This window comes from Fistularia commersonii, chromosome 25, assembly GCF_037954325.1.
Source record: "Fistularia commersonii isolate RoL2024-O1a breed Wild chromosome 25, RoL_Fcom_v1.0, whole genome shotgun sequence".
Classification (NCBI taxonomy): domain Eukaryota; kingdom Metazoa; phylum Chordata; class Actinopteri; order Syngnathiformes; family Fistulariidae; genus Fistularia; species Fistularia commersonii.
Window position 1 is genome coordinate 4464414 of NC_141308.1, and position 24465 is coordinate 4488878.

Genomic DNA, 24465 nt, shown 5'->3' on the forward strand with positions numbered 1-24465 from the left:
CGGTGGGGGAAAAAAACAAAACACGCCACAGAGCTAATACTACACCAGAAGCATGTTCCCGGGGTCAAACGACCCTCTCCCCCTCCTCTTCCACGCGATCGCACCGCGCCCCACTATTTTAGAAGGAATGGGTTTTGTCCATTTTCAGCAGTTTTACACTCAGGGCTATATTGACAATAATATTGATCTCCTAACTAGATTCATTGACAAAAAACAGTATGCAAGTGTGGCAAACTCACCACAATTCCCCGAATTCCGCATGATGTGATAACTTCACGTTGCATTTATACAGCTTACCTTAGTAACAACATTGTGTTCAAGTCCCACATGCAGCTCAAATGTCCATTCCTTGCATTTGCACTGTGAGCTGATTGTTTTGTTCTGCCTGTAACTTCTACGAACAAGCACTTGCAGTTCACTTGTGTTTTGTGAACTGAGTGACAAAGAGGTATGTTTCAATGTTCCATTAATTAGCTTTGCTAAAGGCTGGACACATGTGATGGTTGGCTGGGCCAGTAGGAATTGCTCAGAATACTGGCTGAATCCAATAATTAATGCCGGGATCATTGTCAACAGAATCAGATGTTTCTGATACCTTCCAAATCCTCCAAGAAAAGGCAACACATAATAATCGAAACGTCTCAATAGTTTAGATGATGTGGGTTGAGAAGGTAAGTGGTTTCTCTCTGGTTGATGTTCCTCAAGATGTATAGCCATCATGTGTCATCCAGTGGCTGCTTTCAATAAATGGATAAGATGTACTCACTGCTTACTTCCTCTCCCTCGCCTCAAAATTTTCAATATTCTATGCATTCTGCTGAAACGTCTAAATCCAATTAAAAAAGAACATCAAACTCCCTGTTTTACAAATATAAAAAACAGATTCTTCATTCTCTTATAGGACTTGAGGGCATATTTTTGAACAACATAATTACAACAGTTAACAGAAACTGTGAAGAAGGACAAGATGGGTACATCACAGCAAATTCTTTGTGCCGTTAAATAATAATGTTTGCATAAAAGCTGTGATATCGGAGATCCTTTCCCTTTTATGACATCACAGCTACCTATTTCACAGCACATGTGGAGCTCAGTTAGCCTATTATGGATTATGAGAGAAAACTGGACTAATAGAACCCATGCAGCGATACAGAGAACATGCACACGCACAATACACACAAAACACACAAATAAAAAAATTGTTGAAAAATGGAAATATATATGTTTTACAACAATTTAAGACTACAGTGTTCATAGCTTTCAGTATCTTTTTCAGATATAACAACAAATAAGAGACAGGGACTCAAGATTCAAGACTTTTATTGTCATTATGTAAATATAACAAAATACGTTTATAGAAATTCACGGCTATATGCATGCATGGAAAGAAGAAACAAAGATTTAAAAATACATATATACATGCCACCTTACTATGGTGGAGGGGTTTGCACGTCCCAAAAATCCAGGGAGCTATGCTGTCGGGGCCTTTTTGTCCCTGGAAGGGTCACCCAAGGCAAACAGGTCCCTGGTGAGGGACCAAGCAAAAAGCGTCTCAGAAGACCCCCCAATAAAAAACAACATCATAGAACCCGGCTTTCCCCTGCCCGGATCCAGGTCACCGGGATCTCACATTGAGCCAGGCCCGGGGGCGGGGCTTGATGGCAAATGTTTGGTGGCCAGCCCTGCACCCATTGGCTCAGCTGGCCACGACCTGAAGGATTGACATGGTCCCTGTTCCACGGGGCTTACCACCCGCAGGAAGGGACAAGGGGGTCGGGTGCAGTGTGAGCCAGGCCGAAGTGGAGGACTTTAGTGGTCCGAACCTTGGCTGCAGAAACTGGCCCTTGGCACATGAATGTCACCTCTGTGGCAGGGAAGGAGCCCAAGCTGGTGCTTGAAGCTGAGAGAATCCAACTAGATATGGTCAGACTCACCTCAGTGTACAGTGTGGGGTCTGGAACCTGGCGTCTTGAGAGGGGCTGGACACTTTCTTTACTCTGGAGTTATCCCGGTAAGAGGTGCCAGGCAGGTGTGGGTATATTGATTGGCCCTTGACTTGGCACCTGTATGTCGGGGTTCAACCGTGTGGATGAGAGGGTAGCCTCCCTCCACCTTCAGGTGGTGGAACGGGTTCTGACCATTGTTTGTGGCTATGCACCCAACACCAGTTCAGTTTACCCACCCTTCTGGTGGGATCTGGTTTGATGGCCACAGGATCGAGTCTCTGCTTTTTACAGATGATGTGGTTCTATTGGAGATCATGGCCTGATGAACAGGCCATGATCTCCAGCTCTCATTCGAGCGGTTCGCAGCCATATGTGAAGCGGCCGGGATGAGGATCAGCACCTCCAAATACAAGACCATGGTGCTCAACCGGAAACGGCTGGATTGCCCACTCTGGGTCGGGGAAGGGGTCCTGCCCCGAGTGGAGGAGTTCAAGTGTCTCAGGGTTTTGTTCAAGAGTGAGGGAAGGATGGAGCAGGAGATCGACAGGTGGATCAATGTGGCGTCTGCATGTCATGATGAAGAGGCAGCTGAGCCAGAAAGCAAAGCTCTCAATTTACTGGTCGATCTACGTTCCTACCCTCTCCTATGGTCCCGAGCTGTGGGTAGTGACCGAGAGAACGAGATCGCGCATACAAGCATCTGAAATGAGTTTTCTCTGCGGGGTGGCTGGACTCTTCGTTAGCGATAGGGTGAAAAGTTTGGTCATCAGGGTGGAGCTCGAAGTAGACCAGTTGCTCCTCCACATAGAGAGGAGTCAGATGGGGTGGCTCGGGCATTTGGTCAGGATGCCTCCCAGGGGAGGTATTCTGGGCATGTCCATCTGGGGGGAGGCCAAGGGGGAAGACCCAGGACACACTGGAGAGACTATGTCTCTAGGGATGCCCGGGAATGCCTTGGGGTCCCCCCAAAGCAACTGGACCATGTGGCCAGGGAGAGGGAGGTCCGGGCCTCACTGCTCCAGCTGCCCCCTGCGACCTGACTCCAGATAAGCGGTGGAAGATGGATGGATGGATAGATTTATATAGATATATGACTGTACTTCCTCAGGAAACTCAGATCAATCAATGTATGCAACAGGATGTTGGAGTTCTTTTATTAGGGGAACAGCATCAGAGCCAGAGACTCCCACAAACTAGGCAGGGTCACTAGGACAGCTGGCTCTGTGATTGGTCGCAGGATGAAGAACTTTGAGACCGTGGTGGAAAGGAGGACACTTTAGAAACTGTAGTCCATTATGGACAGCCCTGACCATCCCCTCTACCTCACACTGGATAGACAACAGAGCAGCTTCTCCAGCAGACTGTCAAACGGAAAGATATAGGAAATCTTTCCTACCTCATGCTATAACCCGATACAATAACTCACTCTAATCAGTTACTGTGCAACTTCCCATTGCCACTTTGCTCATTATTTATTCCTGTATATTGGTCAATATGAGACTTTTTTAAGATTATATGTTATACTTCTATACTTCTATACTTCAGTGTTTATTTATTTTATTCATTTTTTACGTTTATGTTTAGCTTCTCTTGTGCTTATATGCCTCGCTGTCCTGCTGTTGCTGTTGTTTGTATCCCACGGTGTATACACCGTGGGATACAAAAATAAATTATGGCAAAATATATTATTGTGGCATCAAATAGTATGTAGACATGACTGGTACACTGTAAATACACCGTGGGATGAAAATAGACAGCGTAATGAATAAAGCGTATGAAGTTGGTAAAATTAATCCAGGCAGACTTAGTGAAGTTCCAGTGTAGAAGGTGGAGGTAGTGTGATTGTTGACAATGGCCTGAAAATCTCAACAATGCTTGAAATGCAATTTTCCATGACCCCTGGAAATAAGGGGTAGACTATCAAGACCTATCAAACAACAGAAAAATATCTCCGTCAGATAGAAACTATTAACTACAACTTCTATTCAAACATTGACTGATTTTGTGAATGAAATATAACTGTCAAGATCAATTGCAATTGTTTGAAAAGTGAAGGAGTCTGAGGAAAGAACAAATTTGATGAAAAATGCAACTTAATCTTAGTGGGTTTCTTTAAAGCGCAATAATCAATCAGTAGCTGGATGTACAGCAATTCAACAGTATATAGCACCAGTTTCTTTCAATTGCTGAACACATATTCTATACATGAACGTAATAGTCATTAATTGTGGCCCCTGTACCAAGTGTCTTATAGAATGCCCATTTACAATGATATCAGTTATTCTGTGGTTCCCCGATGTGACATTTCCTTTCACCTTTTTATAGCAGGGGAGCCATGATATTGTTCAACTTTACTGGCAAGTAGACCCCATACCTCCAGAGGTTTTTATTTTATTTAAAGTTAGTTGAATTCAGTGTCCATCCATCAGAGGTAAAGAACATAAGTACAGCAATCAAAATGCAATATATTTCAGAAAAAAATAGTTCTGTATTTCCAGTTTTCTGACAATGTATTTAAAAATCATCCTTCTGGCAATACTGAGTTGATACATCCAGCTTTTGCTATAATAAAGAGAAGACTGTAGCTTTTTACTGATGGGGTTGAAAGTTCTGCTCGTTCTTCAACCTCTTCTTACCATCAAAAATAGATTTAGTGAATCTAATAGCTGGTTGGTCTTAATGTAAAAGAGAACAGTTTGCTGTCAACCAGTCAAGCTGTGTTTCACCAGCTTCTAATGCAATGTTAGCACCAAATGGCATTGGAAATGCCCAGAAACTGGGTATTAGAGAGTCTCTCAAAGACCTGACAAATCGTAGCCTCCAGTCAGTTATAGTCCCTGTCATACTTTATTTTGTCATTTTACAGTTTTCAGCTAGATCACGGCCGTCATCCATTGAAAGAAGGGAGTTTTTTTTTAACAAAGGAAAACTGATGACTAAGGGCTCACTGATCGCTGTATTAAATAAATTATAATTTGTTACACACTGCTGACCCCTGCAGTAAGACTGGAGGAGCTGCTTTCTTTGTCATCGGACTATCAATGAGATAGTTAGTATCTACTTGCACAAGTTGCAAAAGTTTTGTCATTTTCGCTATTTTGCATTTGTATAAAGGTGATCTTGACAAAGTAGTGTATATTTTGGAGCAGAGCAACTTGAGAACTCTCCCCACACAAAAGCAATGGAAAATGTAAAGTGTGTTCTTTTAACAAGTATTTTTATGTACTGTATCAGCTTGCTTGATATTTCCTGAATCAGTCTTTTGTTTTGTTTTTTTACGATTAATTTTGAGCATTATTTTGGTTTACTGATGCTGCTGACAGGACTTTAAATGTCTTTGTCTCTAAAGCCACTACTACCACTACTAATTCAAACCAACAATGCTGTGGGTTTTTTTTTTTACTGATTTTATTACAGGGCTTCACATCAGCAGAAACCAGTTTACTGCTGTAGTGCTATACAATCTTACTGTGCTGCTTGCTATCATTCAAAGCTGGTTTGTTATCTGCCTTTACAATGAAAGACAGGTGTGTCAAGAGCTGCCCTTTTATGCAATGCTATGAGTCAGTCTGAGTGAGTGTGTTGTTCTCTCTCTGTCTGCGTATAAGGTATATTCCAGACAGTTACAAACAAGAGGGAAATAAAAAAGAAGGGTGTGTCAGAGCTTTCACTGCACAGTAAGTGATGTCATTCAAAAGGCTGTGAAAAACACACATATTGTCGTGCAACTGTCTGAACTCGTCATATACACTCAGTGGCACTTACAGATTCAAAGTCTAGACCTCATTAACTATTAAGAAATTAATGTAAACTTGGAAAGCATAGTTAGAAATAAATTCACACTCAAAACGGAGGCTTATTTCTGACCATGAATGCAAATTGCATTACTGTGTGTGCAAAACTACCCACTTTAATCCAAGTCTGTGAGCACATAGACCCGATGCCGTCTATTTTTTTTTTATATATATTTATTGGCATCAAAAATACTTAACATGTTCTGCTGCCATACCAAATAAGAAATGTTTTCTGTCCTGTTTGTATAACACCGAATCCATATTTAGTTAAAATGTGCTTCTTGTTGCACCTGAAGCAATGGAAAGTCTGAAGACCCATTTCCATGTTGGCAAATGACTGAGAAAATTTGAATGAGCAAAACAATGACCGTAAGTGAGACAATGTTGTGGGTGAGTGCAACTTAATTTACCAGGTGTGAAAATTGTCTGTCATTGTCAATGTCTGGAAATTACATCAGCGTGCACAATTGTTGGCTGGTTTCAAACTCACAGTGAGTAACTAGTCAAAGTCTGTCTGACAATCTGTGAGAATAAAAATCTTCCCAGTTTTTTCTGTGATTAACAATATTATACTGCCATCTGAAGTCAGGTATTGGTGTTGACCATTTCAAGGTTTACTAGTAATTATAATATTTAGATGCCAGATTGTTGTGGGGTAAGGTTTGAATGGTTTTCTAGTTCATGGATGCAATAAACTCCACGACATATGATTGCAGCCGTGACTACAGTGTTTCGTTGGAGAACAAACATTTTTGAATATTTAATCTAATCTAGGCTGTTAGACTCTCTCCCCATGTGTTTGAATTAATGTTGTTAACAGGGAAAAAAAAGAAGTACAATCCTGATTCACCGACAACTGAGATCTAGTAAGAAAACAAACAGGAAACAGTATCCAGCTATTGCACTAAAAGGTCAAAGAACAGCTTCCTTTCTTGGAAAATTCCAACAATACAATGCAACAAAGACAAACATGTAAATACTAGCAAACTGAAAAAAAACACAAGTTATTGTGAAAAAAGTCACATTGTTGATATAGAGAATGAAACCTATATCAGAATGAAACCACATTCAATATATTCTACTGATGTTGGGCTAGTCTGTAGTAAGAAAACTTGTATGGTCATGTAGTATGCTTTGTTTGGATAACTTGGAAAAAAGAATGTTGGGCGAAAGTGTGAAAAAATGTTGGGTGTGTTTTGGAATGGGTGTGTTCAGTGACTGGCATTTCATTAAATTTTGCTTATAACTTATAAGACGGTCATCATTTAGATGCAAAAGAACATATTGAATGAAATACTTGAAAATTCTGGACCTCTTTTTCACACATTCGTGACAGATAGTGAACTAAAGACAGTTGTCAAGAGCAATAATACAAGAGAGAACAATTCATAGACCAAACACAAACTATGATTTGCTTGTGTCTGACAAGAACGGACATTACATTTTATTTAGATATAGGACTTATCAAGGCATTTCCATTGCACCAGCAATTGATCCATTCTTTAAAATAACAAATAATTTAACATTTACCCACCATGTACTGATACACGTTGTTCATGTTTGTCTGAGATTGTTCCTTCACAGTTTCTGGCTGTCTCTTAGTGATAGAAGAGGTCTTTTTGAAATGCCTCAGTCATTTTCACTGTTAAAGCTCAGGCACGCCTATCTGCATGCCATTGCTGAGATACAGAGGGACATGGTGAAAGCAGGGTTTCAGTCAAGAATAAAACATCATTGTCTTCAATTAAAAGTTTTTTAAACTCTTTCCACCCTGTGCTGAAGACTAAACTTTCAGTTTGACCTGAGGAATGTTGAACCCAGATTGTCATGTTCGTTGTGTAATCTTGCCTTTCGGGAATGTGAACTGCTTCTTTTTCAATGGAAGTAATGGGCTGTTGTTTGGTTTTTAGATAACAGCTGGATTCTCAGTTTATAAATGTTGACTCTGCAATAATGATACTCAGTAACACTGTGTTATAATGCATACAGTTACTCAGCTACCCATTGGGCCACTGGCCCATAAAAGTCAATTAAAGGACATGGGGTCATCAACAAGATTATATCGAGTTTTCACCTTCACTTCAAACTGACCTGATAAGTTATCAGTAAAGTAATACAAAGAATAATGGTAATTATACTACAGCCCTGCAATTAACATTCCCTTCGCTGGAAATGGGAGGGATCAAATATTAGACATGCTTCTCTGAGGAATTTCTGGAGAACTACGTCAACTAAAAGACATAAAAAAAAGAGAAAAAAAAGAAAAGAAAAAAAAAATGAAAATAGATTACCACTCTTATGAAAACAGATTGATTTTAAGAAATTCAAGTCATTGATCTTGGCGGAGCCAATAAATTTGTGAGGGCTTCAAATAAATTTTCATGTGGGATGTATTCCTTACTAGAAGATAATATTGATAACGTCAAACTAGACGCGCTCTTTGTAGGGTCCAGCATAAACTGGTTGTATTAGTTGCAGAAATGACATAGTTGAGAAGGTGCAGGGCTGTTTCGTAAACACAGAAAGGTGTGGTTTCAAGCCCAAAGCGGCCATCTTCCGCACTTTCACACCATTATCTGCGCAGCTGGAGACGGGGAGGGGGGACAGGAGCCCACGGTCTGGCCCGTGTGCGGATTCAGAAGGAAGAAGAACAGAAAATACAAAAACAAACAAAAAAAAAATTCAACAACAACAACGTAACTTTAAAAACTTTAAGACAACTCAAGAGAAAAGAACATGAGTACCTTCGGCGGTTCCACTTCGAGGCTTGTCTCCGTGGGGCAGCGAAGTAGTTCGCGACCCGATTTAACAACTTCAGGTCTACGAAGCGACGCTTTCCTCGGAGGGAATGATTTCCAAGGGGAATACCAAGGTGGGGAAGGGGGATACACCACTTCATACACCTTCTCCCGGACCTCCATGCACGGCGGCGGCGACGGGGTACAGAGGGTCCAAATGATCCCGGGCGGAGGTGGCGGAGGAGTCAGGTAGGACGACCCCGGCGGCACCTGTTGCTCGGTACAAATGAAATGTGGCTTTAAAAAGGTGTGAAAAGGGGAACATTTGATTTACAGGTAAGGGGGTGTATTTTGTTTTAGTTCTAACCCGAACGTACAAATTGACCGTCTTATTTTTATATATATATATATATATATATATTTTTTTTTTTTTTTCAATTTGGTCAGTTTTCCCCACGACGTCTGTCAAACTTCTCACTCGTTTCTTTTAGCCGCTGTTATTGCAACATGTCAATTAAAATTTGACACATTTGGTCTTGTTCCCTGATATTCCGTATATTGTAGAGGAAGTGTAACACACCCGTGGCCGTGGCTGCCGTCCATTGTTGTAGGGAATGACGTCTCAGTTTGACCCACTACATTTTGCTTAAGGCTCTTTTAGGTTATCTCTCTTGGGTCCGTGTATGTTTTCCATGGTCTTTAACCCGGCTGGTGTTTGAGCAGCTGAGACTGTTTTAAAAGTTGTATGACGCTAGAAAGTCCCGCGCATTCTCCCAAAATTGTGAATAACCTTATGTAAATATTTCTTTCCGCTGTGCTGAGCTACACATTGAAACGTTGTAATCAACGCAAACATTTACAAGGATACAATTGAGACCGTAACAATCTTTGTAGCTAGTGGTTCATCCATTGACTTAACTGTTGAAAAATGAAAAAGCCCCCTGGAATTGTCCTTCATGTCATCCATTTCATCCATTGTCCTCTAAATCAATGTGGACATGACTCAAGCTGTCTTTGTACACAGTGAATGAAGGGGTTTAAATGATTATCCAACCTATGCACGCCTGCTTGTGCAGAACACTAATCCATAGTAGTGTAGGATATTAGTGTAGAAATATGTTTTAAGAAAAGGATGGATTAAAAGGAGATAGCACCCATACATCTTCCTGTGTGTCTATCCGTTCATCTGTCCATCCATCCATCCATTCAATTGTGTGTGTAAGTGTGTGTGTAAGTGTGTGTGCTCGCATGCGAGGACATGGACATTAACTGTTGATTTCTCCTGTGCAGTGTGCATGCCATTCAGCAAAATGCCATGCTCCTGGCAGGCCAGAGTCAAGATTTTCTACAGAGAGCAAAGATGATTCTTCAGAGTGTGAGTAATTCCCACAGTTTATGTGTATAGTTTAAAACCAGCTATAGATAAACATTTGTCGTTGAATGATTGGTGGACTGTTAAGGAGCTTCAAGCTACTGGTCATTTTGCTTGGCTTTTCAGGAAATCTGATAAAATGATTTGTTTATATGACAATAATTAGAAGCCGGATGAGGGTTATTATATCTTTGATTTACACCAAAGGACAGAAATGTCATCAACATATTACTGAAATGTGATATACTGGAACTGCAGGGGGGCTCGGTTATGGAAGCAGAGAAGCTGATGTTCATGGCGAATGACTCAATTGAGCAGCTCAAAATGTGTGGAAGAGAACTGATGCAAATGCGTATACCAAATGACATCTTTAAGAGGTAAGACAAGGCAGTGTGTGCCCTTGTATGGTACTGGTTTGACAGCAAATTGATAAATCTTTGTTTAAATTCTAATGAGGTAATTCATGATCATATGGAATCATTTTTGCACCTTACCATACAAACTATTTAAAGTAGAAGAATACTATCTAAATTTTACCATGTTATGAAAGCAAACTACCAATAGGGCCATATGTAACCAGCTAAAAAGGCCTGAGTGTTAGCAGTAAATTCTTTGATATTGGAATTGTGCAGCTCAGGCTTTTGTATTGTTGATTATTCTCTGAATTTCTAATTTTCCATAAATTCTACAGTGTTGACCGGCTCCAGCAGATGCAGATTAGTATTCACCAACAATTGGGTATGGGAGCAAGGCCGGCCAAAGGCAGTACAAGTTCAAGTGAAGGAGGGAGGATTATCAATGATGCCATTAGCTGGATTGCCCAGCAAAAGGTGAGAAAAGAAAAAAAGTCAAAGAATGTAGTTTGTATGACTGTGAAGGTTCTCAGTCATCCAGGTCATGGGGAATTTTTGTCAAAATCTTCTTGGTAACAACTTGACTTGAATTTCTTCACTTGAAGACATTTCACCCCTCATGCAAGAGGCATTTTCAGTTCTGAAGAAGTTCTGAACTGAATGAGGGGTGATACACCTTCAAGTGAAGAAATCCAAGTCCAGTTGCCACAACAAGAAGACTCTGACAAGAATATAGTTTGTAATGTACTGTCAATAACAAGACCAATCAAAGTTATAAATGTAGGACAAAAACAAGACTATTCACTACCCTCTATTTGAAATGTAAAATTTTGTGTTACTCTGCGTTTTTGTGACCTGTGTGAATAGTAGCATCTGATTGTGTGTCCATGCTGTAGTTTGTGTTGTTTTTATGTGAAGTGGGAGGAGGGAATGCACTAACACTATCACTTATCCTGACACCATTCAACTGAAAGCATGTGGGTGCCGTGCCAAAACGGCCATAACTTAAAAGAGGAAAAGAGCCGTGTAAAAAGACCGAAGCAGAACAAAACAGTTAAAGACAGAAGGCAAAAAGAAATACTGCGTGGAGGACGGAGGGAGTGGTTGTAACTGGGTTGTGAAGACACCAGAAAAGTAGAAGTAAGGGGGTGTGAAATCTGACACTGTCCACCTAGTCAGATGTAACTGGATGAGTTTAGCCAACTAACATGTCCATGGGAAAGCGCCCTTCAACCCTCCATCTTCTTAGACCTCCCACATAACCGCTGTCATTCTATCATCACCATTGCCCACAATATTTTTTTTAATCAGTATCCAATAACATACAATTCAATAAGATTTCAGATCATTTACATTCTGCCATAGTCTTGAGCCATTTACTTAATAAAAATGCCTACTCCTTAAGTAGTATTGTATTACCTAATTGTTCATAACATTGGTCCTTGTTCATAGATTTCATAATTTAAGCTGTTGCATCAATGTCCTGTTTAATAATGGTGAAATTTTCATCCCTGAATTGCCTTTATTTCTAAAAAGTTCCTTAATAGCCATGCTTGGGAAGACTTTTGTGAGGGCTGTGGCAAACCAAAACTCTTAGTAGAGAGGCAGGAGAGAGAGGGATGGAGTTAGAGCAAAATGGTAGGAGGCGGGTATTTTTTTGAGCAGCGCCCTTATCTGACCACTGGCAAGACAGAGGGATACTTGAAATATTTTCCCCTCCCAGTAAGTGATATCAGTGGCATAGTGCTGACACCTAGTTGAAAAGAGGGGAAAGACATCTCTAATGATAGTGACTCATGGACTTGGCTCTACCCCTATCTTAATAGGTTGGTGATGTTGTTTGACGCTGAAACTGTTAGAAATATCCATGAAAAGCCTCACTATCCGACCTTAACAAAAAAAGGCAACCAAAATTAAGAAATAACATGGCAGATTTCCGGTTGCAATCCACGAATTGGAATTGATCGTTTTTGATAATAAATGTGTGAATAGTCTTGACCCTAAACATATAAAGTGTATACAGTTTCTCCAAACTCAGTTTGATTAATCACGTTTGCAATTTTTTTTAAAGACAATTTCATTTTAAAATGTTAAAATGCAATGATTATGTACTTTCAGCGTATGATTGAGACAGCTCCATGGGGAGAAGATTCAGTCTCTATTGAAAAACAAATCCTAAGCCACAACAAATTCCACAGTTTAATTCAAAGGAGTCAAGAAGTAGACCGGGCCAGAGATGATTTAGTAAGTGTCTTTTGTCTACCTCCACTACCATGACTGTTTTTAGAAAAAATATTGGACTCCTATGGAAGTATATGCTTTTCCAGTGCTCATTTTTGCATTTCTTAACTGGGCACTGAGAATCACCTTTTTTTTTGTTTTAGAACATGAGGGGAGACAAAGCCAACCTGTATGTTCTAGAGCAAGAATGGGACAGTCTACAGGTAAATAAAAAATTCAAATTCAGTACAAATTCTTATCACCTGTACAAAAACTCACAATGTTAAAGCATCACCTTCATTGCTTACTTGTTCATTTGTCTCAGAAAATGTCCCACAATCGCTTCAGTCAGCTGCGTGAGCTGCAGAGCATCATTGATGAAATTTCCCAAGCAATCATGTGGGTGAATGAGAGAGAGGAGGAGGAGCTTGTGTTTGACTGGGGGGACAAAAACATTGACCATTACATCCCCAAGAAGCAAGAGAGCTACTCAGTAAGAATCAGTTCTGAATTAGTATATTGGTGTGACAACAGAATGAAGTGAGGTTTCTATTTGAGTGCATATGTTTGGTGCCAGACTGCACAGGGCAGAAATTAGAGTTCTAACCTTCTGTTTCTTGGATAGATGTTGATGAGGGAACTGGAGGAGAAAGAGAAAGAACTTAACAAGCTTAAAGTGAAAACAGATGGACTTTTATGTAACAACCACCCTGCATCAGATAAGATTGAGGTACGGTTTCTATTCTTCAACTTGTTCTTCTAGTTTTATTTCTCTTCATTCTTTGTCAGTCTACTGATCACTGCATACATCCCCACAGGCCTACATGGACACCTTACAGACCCAGTGGAGCTGGCTTCTCCAAATTACCAAATGCATTCATTACCATTTGAAGGAGAATGCTGCCTACAGCCAAGTAAGACTTCCTGTCATTTGTCCTCTGGTATTTGAAGCGTGTATGTTTTCCTGCTATAACTGATTGAAATGTTTTGCTGTAATTTGTAGTTTTTTAAGGAGGCCAATGAGACATATGAGAAGCTTCAGAAGGAGCATGACTCTATTCGCAGCAGGTTCACCTGTGACAAGAACACACCACTGGATAACCTAAACGAACTCCTGAAAAATCTAGAGGTATCAAGATTTGGCCGATTACATGTATGGTTGACTGCTGCAACACAGAATCACAGTCCGGAATTAGCCATGTTGATCATACCTGCTGAACTAGTTTGGCTAAAATCTGAATCAATCTGTGTATATATATCCATGAATGTAACATCCACTCAATTTAAACATTGGAAACAACAATATTTAAAGAGTAGTGTACCTCAGAACACCCCAGACTAAACTTTGTAGAAAGCAGCAGGAAGCTGCCTGGTTCCGTCTGAAGAAAACAGTAGCTGAAATGGCTCATTTGTGCATGTTCACAGAAAGCAAAGGAGCGAGTAATGGAAAATAAGAGACAGGTTCAAAGTCTGGTCAACAAGTCAAAGACTATTGTAAGGCTTAAACCTCGCAATCCTGAGGAGAAAACGACCGGGACAGTCATCGTCCAAGCATTATGTGACTTCAAACAAGACCAGGTAAGATATACTACCTGTTTATACGAACACATGCAAGCACACAAAAGGTACAGACTAAGAAATTAAATTGCAGAATTGGCGTTCAGCTTTGCCTCTCAGTGTTTTTTTTTGCACCCCAGAAAGGGATTTTGAAAGGGAATGAGGGCATTCTCAAGGATAACTCGCAGCGCAGCAAATGGCTTGTGACAGGACCTGGAGGTCTAGACATGCTGATTCCATCTGTGTGTCTGCTGATCCCCCCCCCCAACTCTCTCAGCATTGGTCTTGCCAACAAGTAAGATATCTTTTTAAGTGGCTAATGTGTGTTTTGGGTATCTAATATTTTCTGATATACAGATGCCTATTAAGTAGTTTTTGAGAACTGTTCACCTTTGTGAAAGACAGTTTTGGCTTAATAAAAAAATGACTGGGTTGCATCTGAGTTAGAAATTCAATGTAAGGAAGAAGAACAATACAAAGGAAAATCTGACAACACTGAGTGTTGCTTGATTATGAGAAATGTTGATTTTCCAATGCATGAACATCAAAATACATTTTCTATTTTTTTTAACCATGTAAAGGGGATAACCATGGGATAAGCCAGTAAGGCTTGTGAATTTGTCCTGTATTGGGGATTAACTGACTTTTTTCTGGCTTCTGCAGTAATTCCTTAAAAGGGCATTTCATTGGACAGTATCCCCATCTTATTTCCCTGACTGACGTTAAGTAAGTTGCACTTCTTGACTGACTGCTGTTTTCTAGGAATGAGCAGTATTTTGAGGCTATCATGGGCATATGGAGTCAGCTCTACATTAACATCAAGAGTCTGATGTCATGGCAGTATTGCCTGAAAGACATCAATTACATCAACTCCCTCACTCTCACTATGGTAAGGTGTTGACTTGGAGCCATTTGACAAACAGCAGGAGTGTTCTTCCATCTTGGTTCTTTAGCTTAAAATATATGTTTTTATTTTTCCAACAGCTGTCAAAGATGCGCCCTGAGGAGTATCGCAGTATCATCAAAAGACTTGAGACTCATTACCAAGAGTTTTTGCGCACCAGTCAAGGCTCTGAAATGTTCGGTGAAGATGACAAGAAAACCATCCAGGGCCACTTTGACAAAGCCCAGGAGCATTATGATACACTGATAATTCAGCTACCTTCTTTAAGTGAGTGTAAACTGTATTCTCCATTCTCCTGGTATTGTTTGAACAGTTCTGAGCAGTCTTGTGCTTTCTCCTATTAAATGAATATTTCTCCAATGTTTTATTTACCATTGAAGAGGTTGAATCTCAAAAGCCAGAAATGGCCAAACCGGAAAAAGTTCCACCAAAGATCCCAAAGACGGTCACCCATTCTATCAGCCTTACCCTACTTACTGGTCTGCAAGAAATTAGACGACGACTGGAGATGACCGAGACTGGTCTCACCAGCCATCTACACATTCCCATGGGTGAAAATAGTGTACATGAGTGTGCGCTACACATACAAAAAATTGAAGTATGTACTCATTATTTTTAAATTGAATATTATAAAGGTGGGATGTTATAAATCATAAATCACATTTATCATATCCGATTTTCAGACTGTACATCAAGATTTGGATTCGATTCACGATGAGTACCTGCGTCTCAGAGAAAAGATTGTGAAGCAGTTGGAAGGAATACCCGCAGACTCTGAACAAGCCAGTTTTCTCCACTCTGAGTTGGAATTCATCCACCAAAAACTTGGTGGTTTACAGAGTCTCTACACAGCCTACCTTCAAAGGTTTTTACTATCCTATATCTTTTTATTTTATATTTATTTTCTCTTTATTTGATAAACCGTATTTAAGTAAAAGCTGTACAAAATACAATGGCAGACCTTCAAAGAGTAGTAAATGCTGTTATCAAGATTTACAGATAAATACTTTAATGACAGGCTACTGTGCCAAATGAGGTTTAAACTATTAAGAAGTAATTTAATCAATTTCAAGGTACTGTAAGCAATTTTGCTAAAAATGAGTAAATTCCTATCGATGACTGCCTATCCTCTACAGACTATGTGCACTCAAGGCACTACTACAGAACCTTCTCCAGGTTGAAGACATTGTTAAAGTTCATGAGGCACGACTGACAGAAAAAGAAACCACCACTCTGGACATGCAAGAGCTTGAAAATTATCTCAGCACTCTAAAGGTTGTTAGAAACGTTTAATATTTATTTAATTTGCTTGGTTTAATAAAAGAGTACACTAAGTTATTTTTGATATTAGCAAAAGTAGTGCAAAAAAGCAAATTGAAATTAGCACATAATATTTATTTAAAAATCCGTCTACTGGGTGTTTATTTTTTTAAGATGCGGATCGGACAGCTGATAATTATTTGTAATTCATAGTATGAAAATCATTTTACACACATTAGCTGTAAAATTTGTTTCACTTTATTTGTGTCTTTAAAAAAAACAAAATCACTGACATAAAACTGAGATGTTGCCACAGGACTAAATGGCTGCTATTTCTAGGCATGATAAGATTTAAACAGGCTTTGTGACTAGTCTTGAGATTTAGCCAATGAATATATTCTACCCATCCATGAATATATTGTTAAATAATATTTTGTTAATCTCTGTAACAGCAAATAAGGTTCCAACTTGACCAAAAAAGGGACCTGCTGACAATTATGGAGTCTGACCTGGCGAAAGCAGTGCACTGGAATGGTCAAATCTCTGACTCTTTCCATAAGTGTGATGTGGACTTGTCCAAATACACGGACTTGGTAGGTCAGATGTCTGACCGCTGGCGTCGCATCCAATCCCAAATTGAAAGCAGGTACCATAATGCAGTTTAATGCTTCCACATCTGTTGAAAAATGTTCCATCATCCTCTCTGAACCATCAATATATCCCTTCTTCCCTTTATTCCTTTTTCACTTGCTTCCTCCCTAGAGTGTGGGACTTGGAGAAGCAGGAGAAACAGCTGAAGCAGTATCAACTGAGCAGGATTTCCTTGGAGGAGTGGATAGACAATGCCAGGAAGCGCCAAAGCAGCCTTCAAACATTTAAGCCCAGCGACATCCAGAGCTTAACAGAGCAGCTCAATCAACAGAAGGTACAGTATGTCTGTTGCTTACACCAGTGTATTGCTATCATTCATAAATAAATTTCACCCACTTGTGATCTATTTATGTTGTAAATTATAGCTTTGAGAATTGGTATAGGTCTGTGGATTTTGAATGACATTTATTAAGTCCTATGAATGGAAAAAAAATCACAGACATCTCAAAAAATCTGGTGGTTTTTTGTCACTCAACTTTTTGGAGTGGCAGAATATATATGAACGGAATGTAATTAGAATTTAGACAATAATGAATGACAGATTGTTATTTCAATTTCACCGTCCTGCTTAGGCACTTCACGTAGAAATTAAAGTAAAGAAGGAGAAAGTAGATGATGTACAGAAAACTGCAGAAACATGTGCTGCTTCCATCAAGGTTAGTATTCATTTTTTCCACATATTAGCAATACCCATGGTTCAAATGGTCTAAATTCTCATTTGTCTTTGTTTATAGGACTATGAGCTGCAATTGGCCTCCTATAGTTCAGGCCTAGAAACTTTGCTTAACATTCCAATAAAGAGAACAATGCTGCAATCTCCTGCTTCAATGGTCAGGCAAGAGGTATGTCCACTCGTGCTCCATGCAATCATATAAAGTCCCAATCACTTATCATTAGATTATATAAAGCCAAATCAAAAATACTTTAACTGTTATGTCATTAATAATTACTGTATGTTTTTACATTTTCAAAAAAGTTGACTTTCCTATCCCTTTATTAAGAGCTGGGCCTTACCACCTTATCTAAATCTCTTAAGATTAATTGCATGTCTATTTTAAAGAATGGCATTTTAAGGGTCACTCGAGATTTTACTTGATCCAATTTGAATCCATCAGGCAACTGATCTTCAGTCTCAGTACATCGAACTACTCACCCGCTCCAGTGACTACAGCAATTTCCTCAGGGAATTGCTCAAGAACATGGAAGAAATGAAGGTAGGTGTTTGGCTGGTATAATGTCATTCATCATGTTTCAAGTTTGTTTCAATTAACATTTTAATTTTCTAGCAAACTACCCAACAGAGACTATTGTTATTTGTGTTTTTCATTCACAGATCAGAAACAAAAAGATTGAAATGTTGGAAGAAGAAAAAAGTCGTCTCAAGGAGGACCTTCAGGATTATAACCAAAAGAACAAGTCTCTTGAGGAGTCTTTGAAAAAATTCAAACTGGAGCTCAGTGAATCACAAGACCAACTCATTTCGATGGAAGAACGGAAAAGAATCACAGCGATCCAAGTGAATGCAACCAAGGAAAGCCTGGACAGTACACAAAACCAAAATCAAGATCTCATGGAGCAGCTAACCCGCATTAAATATCAGCTAGAAGAAGAAAAGAGGAAAAAAAGGCTGGCCGAGGAGCGCTACACTAGCCAACAAGAGGAATATGAGGGAGCCATTCGCCGTAGACAGAAAGAACTGGAGGAGGCTAATTGGATGAAGATTGACTTTGAAAAAGCAGTGAAGGACAAAGAACGTGAATTAGAGAGGATGAAGATATTGTTAGAGGAAGAAGAAGTACGTCGCCGAAATGCTGAAACTGATATATCAAAGGTAAGAACACAGTGCACGCAGGAGATCAGTAAGCTTAAGCAAACATATGAGACAGAGATCCATGTTACCAAAACTACAATCTTGAAAGCCTCTCAGCAAAAAGAAGACGACGCAGCGGAATTTAAACTACAATGTGAGAGACTAACTGCTGAAAAGAGAGATCTAGAAGAGGAGATCAGGAGACTGAGGCAGTCAATTGCTCTTTCAGAAGAGCAGAAAAGCAGAGCAGAACAGGAGGTCAGCCAGAGGAGGGCAGCAGTGGCCCAAGAGGCAAGGATACGAAGTGAACTGGAAAGCCAACTGAAAATGCTCACCAAGCAAAGAGGTGAAGATGAGCTTGAACTAAAGGAGGCAAGCAAAAGTAATCAGGAAAAGAGCAGGCAGGTCAGCGTGCTAACATTTAACCTGGAGGAGGAAGGGAAAAAAAGGAAAGCTCTGGAATCAGAAATCAGTTTCTTGAAAAAAGCTGAGGCCGAACTGAAAGCAAGGAACGCTGCTTACCTGGAGACAATTAACAAGTTAAAAGTATCTGAGCAAGAGGTGCGTGTCACCAGAATGGAGCTTCAGAAGCAAAACAGTGAAAAAGCCAAAGTTGAACAGAGTTCTGCAAAGCTGCAGAACCGTATCAGGGAACTTCAGTTCACCTTGGACGGGCTGGAAGCACAGTTAGAGACACAGAAGAAAGCAAACCAGGAGGAATTTACACGTAGAAAGAGAATAGAGTCTGAGTTGGAGAGGATGACACACACCTGCAGAGAGCACACAACTACAATTAGTACACTTAAAACTATTCAAACTGAGGCTTCTAGCACTGGAAGAAAGTATGAGCAGGACCTCAGGGCCCTCCAAGAGGCTCTCGACAGAAGTAGGAGAGAGCATACTTTCACCAAGGAGGAACTGGGAACTGTTACAGCTGAACTGAAGACATTGAAGCAAAAGCTCCTACAGGATCAGGCCCAGATTCATGAGCTTAACAAACGTAATGAAAGTCTGTATAAAACTATTGAGGAAAAGAGCCTTCAGCTCAATGACTACATTGTTGAGATTGAAAAATTGAAGACTCTCACACAAAGCCTGACAAAGGAGAGACTTAGGTTGGATGAAGAACTGCGGACAGTTAGACATGAAAGAGATGAGCTGAAGATTAGCAAAGGCACTGTTGATGAAGAAAATGCCATTCAAATCACAGCCGTGCATGCCCAGCTTCAAAGTAGCACCAAGAGGACAGCAGAGCTCCAGGCTCTTATCAGTGACCTGACCAAGGAGAGAGAAAAGCTAAAATTGGAAATTGACAAATTCCAAAAGCAGTCTATTGAGGTATTTTTGATCACATTCAGGGATAATCTTCAAAATAATTCAACTAATTGATTGTTTTGACTGTTTCTGCATGATGTTTAATTGCTTTGAGACTTGTCGTAGAGCAATGCAAAACTCAAACGATAACTGATAACTGATAACTGACACAAATTCCCTTTCTTACAAAAGTAAGGTCAGAACTGATCTTTCTTTTTTTTTGCATGATCTGCCAATGAATTAATTAATAACCCTACACTAACTGAATACTATTTTTCCTATGCTGGCTTGATGTAACTCAAAGAAAAGCTAAATGTTACAGTTTTGCATTGCAGTTGTTACAGTTTGAATATCTTGCTTCTTGATCTGTGCATCGCTGCTTTGTTTTGTTTTTCCGTAAACAATTTGTTTTCTGGTTTCTCCACAGACATCTATGATGGTGCATGAGTCTAAAACTCAATACAGTGAGCTTTTACGTGTGAAGGACAGTTTACAATCAAAGGTCAAACTACTGGAACAAGACAAACATCGTCTAAAGCTCCTTGAAGAGGAGCTCACCCGCATTAAGCTTTCATTAGACACTGAGCTACGCAACAAAAATCGCCTGCAAGAAGACAAGGCAGCCATCCTGAAAGATTTGAACAATATCAAGTGCCAGTATGAGCTAAGAGATGGTCAGATCAGACAGTGTGAATCAGAAAGGGACAAGGCTGAGCGGGATCGACTGTCTCTGAAAAATGAGATTGACAGGCTGACGAGAGAGCTTAAGGAGCTGCAGCAGACACCCAACACTTACAGTAGACAGACTCAAACAGATGCACTGGTTTCAACAATTGATCCTTCCAAGCTTGTGTTTGACGGGGTGCGTCACAAGGTCACCGCCCACCAACTTTGTGATTGTGGTATCATCAGTAAGGCTACCCTAGATAAGTTGCTGAAAGGAACGAAGACAGTTGGTGAGGTATCGTTGGACATCCAACTCAGTCTTAAGGGTACTGGCGTTATTGCTGGCATCACAACAGCTTCTCAGGGGAAAATGCCTTTCACTGTTGCCAAAAACAAGAACCTCATTAGCCCAGAGAGCACAATCATGCTCCTAGAAGCCCAAGCAGCAACAGGCTACATAGTGGACCCTACTTTTAATGAGAAGATGTCTGTGGACACAGCATGTTGCAGGAATATTGTCGATACAGAGGACAGAGACACCTTGCTGAAAGCTGAAGCATCAAGCATAGGTTTCAGAGATCAATTTACTGGCAAAGTGTTATCTGTTGGTCAGGCTTACAAACAGGGCAGAGTAGAAAAAGAGACAGCTCTCCGCTTGCTGCAGGCCCAGGAGGCTGTTGGAGGTATATTGGACCCTGTTCTGGGTGTGTTTCTACCAAAAGATCTGGCTTTGGATCGGAATCTTATTGATGAAGAGCTGTACAGTGCTTTGAACAAAAGACCAGCCTGTTTCCTGGATCCAGCAAGTAATGAGAAGATAAGCTATAGTGACCTGAGAAAAAAGTGCACAGTGGATCCGGTTTCAGGTTTGCTTCTGCTCAGTGGCCAAGAAAAGGACTTTTCATTTCAGGGTCTGCGTGAACCAGTCTCTCTGAAGGAGCTAGTGGACTCGGAACTAATTGATGAAGCGGACTTAAACAAGCTAAAACATGGTGAGCTTACCACCAGAGATATTGAAGACAAGCTGAAGCCCTATCTTTATGGCTCCTCCTGCATATCAGGGATCTATGATGAGGCCAATGACAGAATTGTGCCCTTTTATCAGGCAATGAAAGAAGGTTTGCTTATGAGGGGATCCACTTTAGAACTCCTTGAGGCCCAGGCATCATCTGGCTTTATTGTTGATCCAGTCAACAATGTCTTTTTGACAGTGGAGGAGGCGGTAAAGAGAACCCTTGTTGGAAAAGAATTTAAAAATAAGTTGTTGTCAGCAGAAAAAGCAGTGACTGGATACATTGATCCAGCTACTGGACAGAAAATATCCCTCTTCCAGGCGATTGAGCAAGAGCTTATTGAAAAGGGTCATGGAATCCGTCTGCTAGAGGCCCAAATAGCCAGTGGGGGAATCATTGACCCCAAACACAGTCATCGGATTAATGTTGCTGTTGCTTACAGACGGGGGTATTTTGATGAGGAGCTGAATGAGATCCTAAGTTATGAAGGTGATGACACAAAGGGGTTCTTTGACCCAAACACAAAGGAGAATCTGACATATCTTCAGCTGAAAGCTAGGTGCATCACTGATCCTAAGACAGGACTCATACTCCTGCCACTCAAAGATAAGAAAAAAGCCCAGAAGCCACAAGAAAGCCGTAGTAATATCCTCCGCAAGAGACGTGTTGTGATTGTTGACCCGGACACTGGGTTGGAGATGTCAGTGAGAGAAGCCTTTCATAAGGAATTGATTGACTATGACACTTTCCTTGATTTGTCAGAACAGGAGTGTGAGTGGGAAGAAATAAATATAAAGGGATCGGATGGTTCTTCCCGTTTGGTGATAGTTGACAGGAAGACAGGTACCCAGTATGACATTAAAGACTGCATGGAGAAAGGTGTCATTGACCAAAGGGCTCTGGACCAGTATCGTGCTGGAGTACTAACCTTGACACAGTTCGCAGACCAAATTGTCGAAAGAACCAGCAGCAGTGAGTTCACAATTGCAGCCAGCAATATTGATGACATGGTCACCTGTAGTAGCCCCGCCCAGGCGTTACCATCTTCTCCAACTGTTCGAAAACGCTTCAACAGCATTTCTATCACTGTCTCGCCTCCTGAGATGTTTGATGACCAAAGCCCGGTGGCAGCCATATTTGACACTGAGACCTTGGAGAAGATAACTATTCCAGAAGGGCTCCGGAGAGGCATAGTAGATACTATTACAGCACAGAGGTTATTGGAAGCCCAAGCATGCAGCGGAGGAATCATCAACCCTGCCACTGGTGAGAGACTGTCGCTGCAAGATGCAGTCAGTCAAGCCATAATAGAAGAAAGCATGGCTGCTAAGCTGAAACCTGCTCAAAAAGCCTATGTCGGTTTTGAGGACGTGAAGACGAAAAGAAAAATGTCTGCTGCTGAGGCAGTGAAGGAGACATGGCTGCCTTATGAAGCTGGACAGAGGTTTTTGGAGTTTCAATACCTTACAGGGGGCTTGATAGAGCCTGGCACAGGGCATCGTGTTACCATTGAAGAAGCGATCCGCAGAGGCTGGCTTGATGGTCAAGGGGCTCTGAAGCTTCAGGATATACGGAACCATCAGAAGAACATAACCTGTCCAAAAACCAAACTGAAGATCTCATATAAGGAAGCCATGGACAGCTGCATGGTGGAAGAAAGCAATGGAATGAAATTGCTGCAGGCATCCTCAGTGTCCTCAAAGGGAATAAGCAGCCCTTACAATGTCTCTAACCCAGGCTCTCGCTCTGGGTCCAGGGCTGGTTCGCGTGCCGGCTCCAGAAGTGGATCCCGAAGAGGCAGTGTGGATTATTCATCCACCTACACCTATAGCTTCTCCTCCAGCAGCACATCTTTCAGCTCCAGCACTCAATCTTAAAGCACAGCACACAGAAACAGAATGAATTTTAACTCAGATTAATCAAGCTTCTTTGCAATTTCCCTTTTTCAACAAAGGAGTTTTCTGCTGCCAAACAGATTTTGGAAAATATTCGTCGTGAAAATCAAGTTTGTTTCATTAATATTCTATCACATACAAATGGGTTAAAGTAAGGGTCAGTGGTCCTATTTTGTTTTTGTGTCAGATTTTTTCTTCATATTTTTCTGAATTTAACATTTTAATTTTAAATATGTTGTAATTTTAACATATCTTTAGTATCATAGCTGTTTGTATACAAAACATTCTGTATTTTACCTTTAGGAAAGAATCAACATCTAAGCATACTTATATTTAGCTTTGATTCACAAGAAATATTTACCTCTAATAGTACTTTATGCATGATTTCGACTCAAAAGTGTTCCTGAAATTTGAAATATTTGATTAATTTACCAGTTGGATCTCAACTTTTTGCATGTAATTGCATCAAATCAGAGGAACGCACGTATGCACTGTGACCAAGAGATGGCGCTAATTCTCGTAATATAAAACTTTTTCGGATATTAAATGTTTGAAGATGTGAAAACAATCTTAACTTTGGTGGAAATCAATTTATTAATATGTTTTACATTTCTGAAATTGTGTATAAGAAAATAAAGAAAACTATAATGAAGAGCTTTTTATCCTGAATTTCATGTGTTCACGTAATTCCCATGATGGGGTAAAACGGCGATAAATTGAAGATTTTCATTCTTTTTAACACGAAATGTTTTTGGTAGATCCAATTTGACTTGAGGTTGAAATTTGATGGAAATCGGTGGAAATTCCGATAGTCATGTATAACATGACTTTGTCAATCGAGTGTCTGTTATTTGTAGCGTGGCTTATTTTGTGTAGAGGTGAGTCGGGGGTGTGGGGATGGGCAGGAAGTCTGCGTGGGAGAACAAATGGAGAGGCAGAGGGAGGAGGAGGAGAACGACGACGACGACGAAG

The 24465-nt window shown here is 40.4% G+C and overlaps 1 protein-coding gene across 1 annotated transcript; it reads left to right on the forward strand.

Moving 5' to 3' along the window:
- Positions 1–8311: 8311 nt before the first annotated feature.
- On the forward strand, positions 8312–24145 carry dspa (desmoplakin a). The gene is made up of 24 exons (XM_086171894.1): positions 8312–8727; positions 9769–9853; positions 10109–10227; positions 10542–10680; positions 12322–12447; positions 12588–12647; positions 12749–12916; positions 13049–13153; positions 13242–13337; positions 13427–13552; positions 13849–14001; positions 14121–14275; positions 14743–14869; positions 14965–15151; positions 15265–15482; positions 15568–15749; positions 16021–16159; positions 16597–16790; positions 16907–17069; positions 17368–17451; positions 17530–17637; positions 17911–18009; positions 18129–19943; positions 20347–24145. Exons 1-24 carry the CDS (start codon positions 8477–8479, stop codon positions 23473–23475), a joined length of 8028 nt encoding a protein of 2675 aa, XP_086028020.1. The 5' UTR covers positions 8312–8476; the 3' UTR covers positions 23476–24145.
- The last annotated feature ends 320 nt before the right edge of the window (positions 24146–24465 follow it).